This window comes from Melopsittacus undulatus, chromosome 18, assembly GCF_012275295.1.
Source record: "Melopsittacus undulatus isolate bMelUnd1 chromosome 18, bMelUnd1.mat.Z, whole genome shotgun sequence".
NCBI lineage: Eukaryota > Metazoa > Chordata > Aves > Psittaciformes > Psittaculidae > Melopsittacus > Melopsittacus undulatus.
The window spans coordinates 4,761,508-4,776,010 of NC_047544.1; the positions used below are offsets into that span (position 1 = coordinate 4,761,508).

Here is a 14,503-nt window from a genome sequence, read left to right on the forward strand (position 1 = left end):
ACAGGGTGCCCAGAGCAGCTGTGGCTGCCCCATCCCTGGCAGGGGATTGGAACTGGATGAGCTTTAAGGTCCCTTCCAACCCAAACTATTCCAGGATTCTCTGGACAGATACAATGGTCCAAGGCATCAGCTTCTGGAGTCAACAGGGATTAGAGCATCGAGGGAAATGTGCTGTGCTTGAGGAGAGGTGACACTGAAATACGTCCCCTCCTCTTAATCCAGTAAATCAATGTTAAATTTCTCTCATTTCTGGAGCCATAAATCACATCCCGCTTTGAAGAAACAGCCTCTACACCACGACAGATCTCTACTGAACTCAATACAGCCATTCCCGAGTTCAGCCCCCATTGATGCTGTTGAGGCAGTCATGAGAGATCCCTGTGATGTAATACCTGGGAACTGAGGAATTCCTGAGCAGGGACAGCAGCACAGCCTGCTAACTGCAGCAAGGAGGTTCTCCTCCACATCTGAGGATAAATAAGGAGAGGCTGGAGCAGCACCAACACCTTTGCTCCAACAATGGGAGCATGAGTCACTCCTGGCTTTCTTTACTTTTTCGTTTAACATGCCACAGCTAATACCCTGCTGCAGTGTTCCATGGATATTTCCGAGCTGCTCATTAACACTGTATCTGTTGGGAGCTGCACCTCTGACCACAGGAGCTATTAAAGCTGCTCCAGGACTGCTCAGACTTACCCTCCAGAAACAGCAAAAGGAGCCAAGCAAAATCCCCTTCAACTCATTGGTGAACCCAGTGTCAGGCACAGACATCATCGAGTGCCAGAGGAGAAACAACAGACCTGGCATTTGCCAGTACAATGTCCTTGGACTCTAACTCCTGCAATCACTGTGTTCACAAACCCTCTGAATGGGCAAGAGAAGGGCAGAGTTTTCCAAGAGGAATCCAACCAAAATACTCGGATGCTACAGCAGCAACACCCTTGTCCAAAGGGAATACAGGGAACAGAGAGCACTTCAGTCAGGCTGATGGGCGCTGGAATGAGCCATATAAAAGGCACACTGAAGTGCCAGACATCACCGAAAATGCTACTGCAGGACAGACATAAACACTTCCCAGATGGAGAGCTGTGAGTCCACAGGGTGCATCATGGAATGGTTTGGCTTGGAAGGGACCTTAAAGCTCATTCAGTACCAACCTCATGCCATGGGCATGGACACCTTCCACTAGAGCAGGCTGCTCCAAGCCCTGTCCAAGCTGGTACATGGATGCAGAATAACAGATTAAAAGGATGGGAAGGAGTTAAAGATGACCCTGAAGTGAGGGTATTTAGCAGAAAAACAGAGTCTATTTCTTTTATAAACTGACCTTACAACATGAGAACACACAGGGTCTGCAGATCTCTCTCTCCAAGAGAGCAGAAGTTCTGCATTACAAGAAATCAAATTAAGATGCTACTCAAGATAGTGTCTTCATCAGGCAGGTAAGGACACAATTTGCCTGTCAGATTCTTGTAAATACCTTCTGTTTGATTTGCTTGTTCCACTTTCTTGTTCTTGTGTTGTTCACAAATTACACCAGAATATGGAACAATACATTAAAAGCTTGCATTTGAAAACTTCAGCTCAGAACCCACAATTACACTTTAAACTATGCAGGTGCTGTGAGCAGAGAGCTTTTATACTATACCCACAGCCTGAATGATCTCAAGTGAGGGGGGAGAAGGCAACTGGTGAAGGGTGAAACATGGTTTTCTCTTCCAGTGCTGGAGCACAACGTTTTGCCTCGGAGCTGGGTGTTGATTTTACGCATGGAAAGCACGAGGTAAGTCCTGCTAAGCCAGCACACAGCAGAATGTTTAACCAGTGCAATACACTACACACAGCAGAATCCTGGCATGATGCTCTCCTCTGCCCACCTGCAGCACGAACAGAACTGCGGAACACACATCCCAGAGCAGCTACAGACAACAGGAACATCCCACAGTGCAAACACTGGGCAACTGCCCCCAAACCCAGGTTAAACTGACAAAGAGCTGCTAAAAATGATTTCTTGTTCACAGCACTCCACTGCAGGGTGTTACTGCTCTCAGATGCAGCACACATTTCAGCCTGGAGAACTTCTGCTTTCCAGAGCAGGACAACAGGCAAGGGGAGGGGAGAAGGAAGACAAGGATCAGACTGTCAAAGCACATTTATAATAGAGATCTTACATCACCTGATATTCAAAGTCTGCCACCAGTAAGATGGCAAGCACCAGAGCGTGAAGCTGATGTTTTACCCTGACCACACCAGGGCAACGAGCTTCCCGCTGGCAACCCGTGACCAAAGTTAGCAGAGACCATGAACAAACTGCACCTTTTGTCCTTAATGACAAACAAACCCCAAATGTCAAGCTTCTGCTGAGGTATTTTCTGGGTGGTTTTGCAGCTATCTTTCAGCAGCATCTTTTATTAGTTTGGTAGAACTAACCCAAACATCCTGTCCCTGTAGGGACAGGCCAAGGGGGAATGTCTTGAACGTGACAGAGGGGACACTGAGATGAGCTCTTAGGCAGTTCTTTGTGAGGGTGCTGAGGCACAGGTTCAAACTCTTCCCTCCAAGGTTTAAGTCCTATCCTCCTTGCACAGTCAGTAACAGGGATAACCCAGAGCAAGCCAGAAAGGATCTACGAGCTGCTGGATACCTCCTCAGTGGGCTCTGCCTCTAGGCTCTACCAGTCTCGTAAGCAAAGGAAGACCACATTCCTTGCAAATCAAAGCTGCAGCTGCACAGAGCATGCACAGGGCCAGGCTGCATCAGCACTGCTACTGCACACCAAGCCAAAGATGCTCCAGAATGATGTTGGTTAACATAAGTGTAACCTCAGACACAGGCAACACTCTTAAAAACCCATGTAGAGTCTTGCAGCAAAGGCACACGACCAGAAAGCATCACGAACTATTCACAACAGCCACCTGGAAACCACAGCTGAGAAACAGGAAGACAAAATTTACCATTTTGCTGGTGATTTTAAGCATTAAATGTAACTTCTTGAACTTTGCTTCAGCAGACCTGAGCCCCACAGACTCACAAACCACCACTGCACTGCCCAAATCAAGAGCAATGTGGCCTTGTTAAGAGTAATAAAGTTCTTGAGCTACAGAGCATCCAGTGTTCTCTTAAAATGATTAAAATGAACAAATCCTCCTTAATTGTATTAGCGTTGGCTCCCTGAGGGAACACAGCTTGGTTGCTAATGGAGAGAGAGACCAAGCATCTGAGAGCAGGCTCCCAGCCTGACCTGGCCACTCTCCTGCCCTTGGCTGTGGCAGCACCCAGCTCACACCAACCCGAGCTTTGGCTCTCCTCTGTGCTACAGAAGGGGCTTTGAGACAAACTGCTGCAGATGGGACTGCAACCTAAGCACAGAGCAGCTCCAACTCACTGAACCCAGAGACAAAGCTTCCCCCAGAGCCCGTCTCTCAGCAGGCTGCTGCTGAGTGTGATCACCCTTAACAAAGCCACCACCTTCTCCTTTCCCATCTGGGATGCTTCAGAGCACCATCCTCGGGAGCAGAAGCACTGCTGTCACCCCGAGCTATGCATGGGACACCTTGTCTGCTACCTAAGGCACCTCTGAAGTACTCTCCAGATGCTGGCTGCTGGCCATGGAGTCCCCAGAGCTGCAAAGGAGCCACTTACACTGAAGCCTGGCTGCCAAGTGCAACTGTACACCTCTGAAACCCAACTCCCAACACACCTCCCACTGGAATTCTGCACTGAGCATCCCAACAGAGCACTTTAAAACAAGCACATAACTTTAAATAATAATAACAAAAAAGCAGCCTCATTTGCAAAAGAAATGCTGCCAGCTCTATTTTTAGGCAAACCAGTGTTTCCACCTCCCCAGGTGGAGAGTGTTCCCTTGGGCTATTCCGAGATCAACCCAAGTCCTTAACGAGAGCTTTCAGTGAGGCCAGCAACACGGAGGAGGTAAAAGCTTGAACTAAAACAAACAGAAAAGTGTTCTAAACAATCTCTATTTGGCAGCAAATGCAAGGGTCTGGAGATCTCAACTGGGAAACACGCAACCTGTGCTCCAGGGTTCCCTCTGCAGCAAGCTGGATGTTAGAGATTCCTAGAGCCAGATTTGAGCTTGTGCCTAAGCCAAACCAACATCCTTTAGGATACAGAAACACAGAAGGGAAAACATCTTTGGGTCCTGGGAGGGACGGAGAAGGAACTGCCATAGGAAATGGTCTCAAAAACCAACATGTGGTGGATGGGACACTCAAACATCATTTATATGATGCTTTTACCCCCGCACTGAGCTTCCTCCACAACTGTGCTGTGATGCACACTTCTGTCACTGCTGTCTGCAGCCCCCCAGTTCCGCTGGAGGCCCAGCAGAGAGAGACACTCAGCCCCAAACCTAGATCCCACAGTGTGAAAACGAAAACAGGGGTTCAATTTCCTATGTAGAAGCCAGATCTCCTATTGTCCTATGCCAAGCAGCCACTCACTGCCCCAACCACTTTCATTTCAGGGCACACTGCTGCGTTAACAGATGCAGAAGCACCAACAATTTTTCATCAGTGCAACGGTCTTTTTACAGTTCAAGCCAAAGGAAACATTCCAAGTCACAGCGTCCTACAACAAACCTTCTCCCGCAGGAATAGGCACGTTCAGTAAGCGCATCCCAGTTGAGGGCAGCAGCATGGAAAACAGCTAAGGGGCTGGGAAAGTGGAAGAAAACCAAAGATGATATAAAACTGTTTCCAAGAGCAGGAAGTAAAAGGGGAAGGGGATTCCTGTTTGCCCACAGAGCTCATTGCAGCGATATCCTCACTGCTCTCGTTCTGCTCCAAGTGATGCTTTACAAGACCTAGAACAGAGACTAATTCAAGGCAAGGTGGTAGGAGCTTTCTGAGGAGTGGAAAAATTGGTGGGGAGCAGTTTGCTTTCAGACCACAGGATTCCTTTTCAGCCACACAAAATCATCTGATTCTCTCTACCCCTGCCTCAGAATCACTGCAGCCTTTGTCTCCAGACACTGAACAGCCCCCCTCGAAGGGCTCCTCACCACAGTTCCCACCAACAGAACTGGGGGCTCACTCTCAGCTTGCAGAACATGTTTGAAAGACAGGAACATGGCATTCTCTTCCATTACAGCCTCTGAAGTTTGTCTGTATCCCTACTGCTGCTTCACATTGTAAAGCAAATAACTTCAGCACATATAAAGTCTGTAAGAAATGGGTTTGTGCTTCACCACATATTAGCACAGCAGGTACAACGCCAGAAGCTCCACTGGGAACATGCAACACCCAAAGCAAAGCTCGCACAAAGCAGTGAGACTTCACAAACCTGCTGAACTCTGCACCGCTTCTGACAGCTGAGATTTATTTCCAGCTCCCTGTTCCCATTAAACCCAAGACCAGCTCCCAAAGCATATGCCATAAACCAACTCTCTCAATTATTCACACTGAGAGCCAACATCTCCCCGTGGCACTGAATAACTCAATAATCGCTGTTAAATGAACATGATGTCTAATGGGGTAACTCAGCTCAAGCCATGTCCCAGAGACGCGTGTTTCAGGCTACGGGAAGCCACCTCATCACACAATCGATGTATTAATACAAAGCACAACCTCTGCCAGCCACAAAACCCACGGTGAGTTTTGAAGGGGACCTCACAGCAGCTCTGAAGGAGCTTTGGCCTGGGGTAGAGAGAAGAGGTGAGACTGAAGAGCCACCAAACCCCATCCCGATAGCACCCAGCCATGCCCTCAGCACTGGCTGTCCCGTGCAGGATCTCTCCCCACCTGCAGGTGCTTTAACTGTGTTTGCAAACCAGTTTTCCCCCGAGTTAAACGTCTCCCAGGCTCCTGCTGTTACACTTTAACCAGGTGAACACAGCCACTGCAGCCCTGTTCTTCCAGCTCCAACTTCCATTTGCTCCAGTCCACATTTAACAAAGGGAAGTGGGGAAGGACATGCGGTTCTAAAGCCACAAGAGCAGCTGCTTTAAGTGCTTTGGGGTCAGGCTCCCCAGCTGAGCTCTAAAGGTAGGGCTCAGCCAATTGGGGGTTTCTTGAGGGGATGGAGAGCCTGGGAATTGTTTTGATAATGCAGCAATTCCTCTGCTCCCCTGAGATTGCCCAAGAGACATTTGCCAGCCAAGCTGAGCGCCGGGCTCCGGCCTCGGTTAATAAACTGCTCACCCTTGTGGTTCACGAGGGGATCATGTGAAGAACACGTTTATTTCAAAGCTGCACAGCTAATACGTACCCGGGGTGAGCGGGGTTGAGCCGGGCCCCTGCGCACCCAGCGGGGTGCAACCCCCCGAACCCACCGGCTCCTCCACCCGGGCCTGGGTTCACTCTTCCTGCAGTGCCAGCACCGACCCTCCGGGTTCTGCCATCGCACCGCACAAACCCGGCTGCTTAAAGCCACCGTCACCTTTATTGGTCTCCCAGATCCTCTCCACGCACTGGGAGCTTGTTCCTAACGCCCATCAAAGCGCTTTACTCAGGAACCAAGTCTCCTTTGCGGCTGCAAAACAACCCCAAAGGCGAAGCCCAACGCTGGGGCCAGGGACAGCGGCTGCAGGAACATCGGGGAAGGGGCGGCAGAGCCGGGCCGGGGCAGTGAGAGGGACCCGGCCGCTCGTTTCCATAGCGGGGGATGCCCGACCTTCCTTCCTCCGAAGCTCTGCGCCCAACACCGCTCGGCAACCCCGCGGCGGCGGCTGCGAGGCGAAGGCCGCTCTGCCGGTACCACCGGCGCCTGCAGCCCCGGGAGCCACCTTTGGCACCGGGGAGGCCGGGCCGGAGGAACCGATCCCCTCAGGCCTCCGGAGCCCGCCGGGGCCCGCAGACCGGCAGCCACCGGGCCGCGGGGCCTACGGGCCCGCTGCCCCCACCGCCGCCAGGCCGCACCGGGCCCAGCCGCGCCGCCGCCGAGGCCCGTGCCCGCTGCAGGCCGGACAAGGGGCGCCGTGCGGAGCGGGGAGGCACGGCCCGGACCCCGCAGCCCGGCCCCGCGGCGCGGCCACCCCTCACCTGCACATGATCCGCCATCTTGCTCCATTCATGCTCCGCTCCCTCCGCCTCCGCCGGGCCCGGCACGCCGCGGCCCCCCCCGCCCTGCCTCGACACAAAAGGCACGGCGCATGCGCCAGCCGCCGCGCCGTGACGTCACGACGGCGGCGACGCAAGGGAGGGTTTGTTGACATGGCGCTTAAAGGGGACGCGCCTCACCCCGGGCTCCTGAACCAGTGATACCAGTGCCAAGCACCAGTGCTCCCAGTGCTCCTGATGCCCAGCACCAGTGTCCTGCAGTCATAGTCTCAGTGTTCTGCACAAGTGCCTCCCAGTTAGCCAGCAGAGACAAGCCTCATGCCCCAGCAGCATCCCCACCAGTGCTCCCAGTGCTCCCAGTTCCCCAGCCAAGAACCACACTTTGCGCCTCCTCCAGCCCTGGCCCAGCACTGGGGCAGCATCTGAGGCTTCATGGTGGTGGCTCAGACCTGGTGTTGCCGGCACCCGACCAAACACCCTTGGGTGCTACTTCTCAGGGGGCTGGGGTGCTCTGGGTGCCCCCACATCACCCCACAGCACCCCACCAGCCCCTGCTGTCCCCATGTCTGCACACAGACAACATCCCAGTGCTGCCCAAGGCCCCAAACCGCTTCCTTCCAGCTCCAAACCACTGTCCCCACTCACCCCCTTGTCTCTTCCCACCCGCACCATGGCCAGCCTGGAGGCTGGGGCTGCTCCAGCCCTTACTGGGAGCACTGGGTCAGGCTGGGATTGCTGGGAGCAGGCAGAGGGGCAGAGCTGGGGGTTGTTACCCCGATGGAGCAGCCCTTGGAGCCGCCTTGGTCCCGTTCCCCAGCTGGGTGAAGTGGGGCACAGTGTTGGGTGGTGTGGGCTCACTGCCCGTTCTGGGGAGCTCATGGGGCAGGAAGCCATGAGGAGGAAACAGCAGAACCCGAAGCACACGTCACACGTCACGACACGGCGCGATGGGAGTGTGACCTCCGCGGGCAGCGGACACAGGCGGGGGATGCTGGTGGATGGGTGATGGAGGAGGTGGTGGTGAAGCAGGGGGTGCTGCACCTCCAGCTGCAGCAGACCTTCGGCAAGGTGAGCATGGGGTGCTCGGTGCATGGGGCCCGGATGGCCTGGATGCGAGTGTTGCATCTGACAGGAATGGGATGATCCCAGCCATTGGCTTCCCACCCATCCATCAGGTTTTAACGAGTGCATTGGGCAAGGGGATGGAAGGTGCTGGGGACATTGCAAAGAGAACCCTCCCAGTGGGGCCCCCCCGGAGGATCTGCAGGGTGGGCATCAACTGGTGCAGCCTCCGGAGCATCCTGTCCTTGGGGGGGGGGGGGGGGGGGGTAGCAACGGCTCCTGCTTGTGCAAGAAGGGGAAAAGGAGCACCCAGAGGCCGGGCAAAGAAGAACCTTGGTCCCTATGGCCACCTGCAACTGGGGCTCCAAATGCTGCAGGCAGGGCACAGGGCACAGGCAGGGCACAGGGTGCAGGCACAGTCCTGGTCCCGGTCCCGGTGCAGGCGATGCGGAGGAGTTTGAGCTGTTCACGGCTTCCTCCGCCACCGCTTCCTCTCCCCGTGGCCGTTGCTGCTCCTCGGGGCTCAGGTGGGAGCGGTTTCCATGTTGGTGCTTCCAGGGAAGAGGGAGCAAACGAGGGCCTGGGTCCCTCAGCACTGGGGCTGTTGGGTGCTGCAGGCACGGGATGGATCCCGGTGCTGGGACGCTGCTGGCTGGGGCAGCCTTACTGCAGGCTGTGCATTGGGGATGCTCTGCCGCACCTCTGCCTCCATCCTGGCCAACCAGACGGGGTGAGGCTGCAGGACCCTGGGTCATGGACGGGTTTGCACCAATGTCCTCCCACGTTGGAATTCATGCCTGATTCCAAGGGGATAAAATCTCCTGGAAGGATGGCAGCAGAGCTGGCCAATGCTGGGCTGTCAGCCCTGGAATCCTAGGATAGCTTGGGTTGGAAGGGGCCTTAAAGCTCCTCCAGCTCCAGCCCCTGCCACGGGCAGGGACCCCTTCCACTGGAGCAGGGTCCTTTCCTTGGAGACATGAACAAAACCCCCTTGACTGTGCCCCCTCTGCTGCTCCCCTGGCAGAAATGGAGGAAGTTCTGGGGGGTCTTGTACCGGGAAAGCTCCTGCTCCATGGCCCGCCTGGAGCTGGTGGAGGGCTCTGCACCCGAGAGGCTGCGCAAGGGCGACAGCAGCAAGAGGCTGGTCAAGCTGAGTGACTGTGTGTACGTGGCTGAGGCCAGCGGCGATGCTGCCTGCCCCAAGGACACTGTCCCCTTCCTGCTGGAGACCACGGACAGGAGGTACCTCCTGGCCACCGACACCACCGAGGCGGCCGACTGGGTCCAGAAGCTGTGCGAGCTGGCGTTCCCGGTATGTGCTGGATAGGGATATATGGTATGTGCTGGATAGGGCTGTGGGCAGCAGCGGGATCCGTGCGGAGGCATCCCAGGGGGTTGCTCACCCGCTGCTTGTCCCTGTCCAGAGGAGCAGGGAGGAGCAGGCAGCAAGCAAGGAGGGTCAGGAGCGCGCACTGGGCACCGATGGAGAGTTCTCCATGGAGGAAAACTGCCTGTACAGCTCCCGGAGCAAAGGTAGGTGGTGGGCGGTGGGGAAGGTGCCCTGGAGCTGGGTTTGCTGGCACAGGAAGGCTCTGCATTTCCTGCGGCATCGCATCACCCCTTCCTGGGTGTCTTGGCCAGTTTTGCACCAGGGAGCAGCCCCCACCGCGGCTTCTTGCAGGCAGCGCAGTGGGAAGTCTCCTCCCAAAATAACATCTTCCTGCTCTGTGGTTTGGCAGCGCTGGGGTTTGCTGAGCTATCGAGCTGCTCCTGCATGGCTGGAGCCCACAAGCCCTTATCAGCCGGACAACCACTTCCCCACCACCACTCTCTGTGGTGGGAGATGCTGCTCTGTGCCTTGCACGTGTTAACACCCCCCTCTCCACCCCCAGCTGGCTCGGAGCAGGCTTTCAAGGTGACGGTGAGGGCCACCGAGTCCTCCGAGCGCTGCCGGCTCTGGGGCCGGTGCATCCTTCAAGCTGGCAAAGAGGCACTGGAGCTGCGGGATCCCCAGACCTTGGAGACCCTCTACAGATGGCCCTACCGCTTCCTGCGGCGCTTCGGGCGGGATAAGGTAAGTGGGACCTGGGAAGGGTGGGCTGGGATGGGCTGTGGTGCAGGACTGATCCTGCCTCTCCCCAGGTCACCTTCTCCTTCGAGGCCGGGCGACGCTGCGCATCCGGAGAAGGTAATTTTGAGTTTGAGACCAGGCAAGGCAATGAGATCTTCCAGGCCATTGAACTGGCCATCAGCGAGCACCAGAGCCGGGACGCTGAGGAGCCATGGAAGGAGGATGATGCCCCCCGGTCCCATGGCCATGCCAGGATGCCCAGTTGGGCACAGGGGCATGAGGAGCCTGGCAGTGGCACCAAGTGCCCCTCATTGGAGCCAGCCTGGGAGAAGGTGGGGAAAGCCAAGCTGGGAATGCCCCTCAGCAGCTCCTCTGGGGCTGGGGAACCATCAGGCTCCTTCCTACCCTCCCATGGTGCCAACTGCCCCTACTCTGAGCCCTGCAATTCCCTCTGGAGGGGAAACCCCCCGGCGCTGGAGAAGGGCTGGAGGCAGGATGCTCCCACCAAGGCAAGCACCGAGGCCGAGTACGCCGTCCCCTTTGATGCCCTCGCCAAGGCCTTTGGAGCTTGCAAGTTCAGCAGCATGGCCCATCACCCTGAGGATGCCCCCGACCCCCTCTATGACAGCATCAGCATGGCCGGGGGGCAAGCAGGCAAACAGCCCCCTCTGCACCCCAGTGCCCCCAAGCCTGAGCACATCTACGATGAGCCCGAGGGCCTCTCCTCTCACACTGTCTACCATGAGCCCGAGGAGGTGAAGGGGGAGGCGTGGAGGCTGCAGGCGGCCCCGGAGGAGCCCACGGGGCACGAGTACCCCTACAGCCCACAACGGGATGACTACGCCGTGCCCAAGAGAGCGGTCCCCCTGCGGCAGCCCTTCCTGCTGCAGGGCAAGGAGTGCCTGGGGAGCACCGACTATGACAACGTGGTCCTCAAGTTCGCCAAGAAGAACCTGCCGTGAGTGGGAGGAGGATGGAGAGAGGAGAGGAACCCCCGCTCCGGCGGCTGGTAGCACCCCACAGCCGGCACCCGCATCCCCGGCAGAGCTGGGACCCCCCCAGCTCAGCGCACCCATGCAGGGGATGGGCTGAAACGCTCCTCCTCCCGAGCATCCCTCCTCAGCGGCGCACATCTGGCCAGCTGCGGACCGGCAGCCGCGGATGAGCCCGCTGGGGGGCACTGTGCTCCCGCAGGACCGGCAGGGAGGCAACAGACGGGCAGGGACCCCCCCTTCGAACGCCCCGCTCCTCACCCGGTCAAAGCTCGGGAACCCCAGCGCTGCCTGCTGCGGACCCCCCTGCACAGCCCCGGGGTGCTGAGCCCGTGCTGGTGGGCGATGCTCTCAGCCCCGGGATGCACATTCCACAGAGCAAGATGCAGCTGGACCATTTACAGCCTCAGGTTGCGCATCCCACATTGCAAGATGAGCCTGGACCATGCACATCCCTGGGATGCACATCCCGCACTGCAAGATGCAGTAGGTGGCCTGACACAGCCTGACTTGCTCTGAGTCAGCCTCTTCCTCCTCCTCCTCTCCCCTTGCCAGGGGACATCCAGCCCCGGTGTTCCCCCTCTGCCCCCCGCAGGTCTTCTATGGAAGGCAAAGAAAAGGCATGAATTATTTATAATCTCTTTCAATCAAATAAATGCTTAGGTGCTTGAGTTAATTTCCTGGATCCTGAAAATCCAAAGTGCCGACTTTTAATAAGGCAAATTAAGAGCTTTATATATTACACTGATTAAAGCTCTGTATCCATCTATCACATGCTGGATTGGAGGGAATGGGAAATGTTCGAGTCCGTGCTCCCCTTCTGCAGGCAGTGGTGGGCTCTGCTCCCTGCCCCAGCCAGGACCACACAGGGCACGGGGATGCTGCCTGTGCAGAAACACCTAAAACTGGTCCAAAAAGGAGCAAGAACAAGTTTCAGGGAGGTTTGAACATCAGCCCAAGGAAGAGCATGGAGCAAGGCAGGTCTTGCCATGCCCTGGGACTTCCTGGCTGGCACAGGCAAGGTTTAGGAGGTGGCAGGGTGAATCGAGGGATGAGAGATGCTCCTCAGCCTATGACTTCCCATCTTTTCCCAGGTCTCTCCCTACATCAGCGAGGGATGATCCCTGTCCACGAGTGGCCTGATTCCCATCCCCAAAGCCCAGGCAGGAATGTGAGCATCCAGCAGTGCCTCTGGCTTGGTTAGCTGGAGCGATGTGATCTCCTGAAGGCGTGATGCCATTCAGCAGGAATCAATTGCTTAAGCATGAGCTGTAATGAATTAGTGCTGATGATGGAGGTTATTTATTATTAATCAGTGTTAACACACTCCTCTCCTGAGCCCGCCCCCTCTGCTATTTTTCTTCATTAACCAAAGAAATAGAAACACCTTCCAGACTCCACTTCCAGATCCTCCAGGTCTAATGAGATTTGCAGCAGGGCAGCAGGCTAACGAGGATGGGATGGCACTAATCCCATCCCACAGAGGGAGCAGCAGGGGCTGGGGGGGGTGTTGCTGGAATAGATTCCTCACAGCATCCCCTGTCTGCGTGGATGGGGGTTAAAGGTGGAAAAGGGGACACATCCTGGAATATCAGGTCCAGGAAAGGAGGCTGAAAGGGCTGAGAAAACAAAATCAATGGCAGGGAGGGGTGGAAGAGATTACAGCTCAAAGCCCTGGACAAAAGGAGAGTGTTTTAATCTGATTAGGGAGTTATTGTCATTATTGTGTTATGATGATTATAAGTCTCAGCTCATCAAAACAGAGATTTGTTCTGAGCTCCTTCCAGGAGCGAGGCAGAGCTGCATCCCAGGGTGAGGGTTATGGACCAGGGGTGTGCAGAAAGCCAGGAGCATCCTGAGGGAAGGCTTGGCAAGGCTTGAAATTGCAAAGCAAGGAAAGAGGGGCATGAGGATTGTGGGGATAGAGAGAGGATGGGGAAATAAGGAGGGAGCACGCTCGCTGAGCAGCCAGGATGGGGATGCTGCTCATGGCCAGGAGACAATGCTCCTGGGGCACCACAGGACCATTCCCCTCTCCCTGCTCCACACACCTTGTGGAGGCAGCTCCTTTTTCATTCCTGTCTCCTTGGATAAGAGATGTGCTCCTTTTGCTCAGCAGCCGGATCGCAGGCGCCACGCTGCAGCTGCAAACTGCATTAGTGTCTTGCCAAGGAGGTCCTAATGCTATTAGGAGGGAGGCATTAGAGGTGCTAAATGACAAGCCTCTAATCAGCCCTGGGATTTATCAGTCCCAGGCCTTGTGCAGGGTGGAGCAGGGCTCTTCATTCAGAAAAATTACCTAATTGGGAGGGTCTGGATTCTCTCTGCCTTCTGCAGCTCCTGGTGCCTCGCTGGGATGGGGAGCAAATGAAGCTGCTGCCAAGGCTGGAGGATGAGGAGCAGGGGTTGGCCAAGTGGAGGTACAGCAGCTCCTCGTGCCATCCAGTCTGCTTTTTCTTCCCTTTTGGTGGCTTGAGAAGTGCAGGAGTGGTCATTGCTGAGGATGGCAGCAGTCCACAATATATGGGAGAATAAGTGCAGAAAGGAGGCTGTTTTCCCATGCCTGGGTGCCCATAAAGAGCCGGGCTGCCTTCCTGCCCTTGGCTTCAGCAAAATGAATTGGCACTTTCCGGAAGTCCGTAAACCCCAGCTTTGCAGGGGGCAGGAAGCTGTAAAGGTGCATGTCCGCAGCCGTATTTCCTTCACTCCTCATTGATCCCGTGGCCTCTGCTGCCCACGGCTCGGCTGCAGGGTGATGTGCTCAGACCCTGCAAACCCACTGCATCGATCGGGGGAGCTCGGGCAGCCCACACCTCCTGCAGCCGGGAGCAGGGCAGGAGCACAGGCTCTTGTTCTCCTTCTCCTTCCACCAACAGCTGTAATTAGAGGTGGAGAAGCCTGCAGCTGCATGGGACACATCATGGCATCAGCAGGGACACCTTAGAGCAGCTCCAGTGCCTAAAGGAGCTACAGGAAACCTGGAGAGGGGCTATGGATAAGGGGAATGGCTTTAACGTGGCAGAGGTGAGACTGAGATGAGCTCTTAGGCAGAAGCTCTTCTCTCCTTACCATATTCCAGTGCTGCATATTTGACAAAGGAGAAAATACCAACACATTGTATTACAGCAGCGCTGCACGGAGCCCAGGAGAGCGTTGTAGCTCTTTGGATATTCCATTCTGCTCCTACACTGTCATTATGGGAATCCCATTGCAGATATCAGCTGAACACTAATGATGGTAAAGAGGGAAGCAGCCAGAGCCCTAATTTCAGAGTCCTGTGTCCCTGCCTGTCCCCCCTGCAGCCACAGAGCCACGAAGGGGCAGGATGTGTTTAAACCCTCAATTGAATGTGGGGATGT

The 14,503-nt window shown here is 55.7% G+C and overlaps 2 protein-coding genes across 3 annotated transcripts in view; one reads left to right on the plus strand and one right to left on the minus strand.

Moving 5' to 3' along the window:
• XPO7 (exportin 7) overlaps nt 1-7,094 on the minus strand; it is a 36,726-nt gene extending 29,632 nt beyond the window's left edge. For both annotated transcript variants that reach the window (XM_034070373.1, XM_034070374.1), the window contains exon 1: nt 7,002-7,094. In XM_034070373.1, coding sequence (XP_033926264.1) covers nt 7,002-7,019 — 18 coding nt within the window. In that variant the 5' untranslated portion in view covers nt 7,020-7,094. The remainder of the gene's footprint in view (nt 1-7,001) is intronic.
• Nucleotides 7,095-8,012: 918 nt separating this feature from the next.
• DOK2 (docking protein 2) lies at nt 8,013-11,820 on the plus strand. The gene is made up of 5 exons (XM_031044471.2): nt 8,013-8,087; nt 9,106-9,393; nt 9,506-9,614; nt 9,974-10,155; nt 10,224-11,820. The coding sequence occupies exons 1-5, from the start codon at nt 8,025-8,027 to the stop codon at nt 11,112-11,114; spliced, it is 1,533 nt and encodes a 510-aa protein (XP_030900331.2). The 5' UTR covers nt 8,013-8,024; the 3' UTR covers nt 11,115-11,820.
• Nucleotides 11,821-14,503: the final 2,683 nt, after the last annotated feature.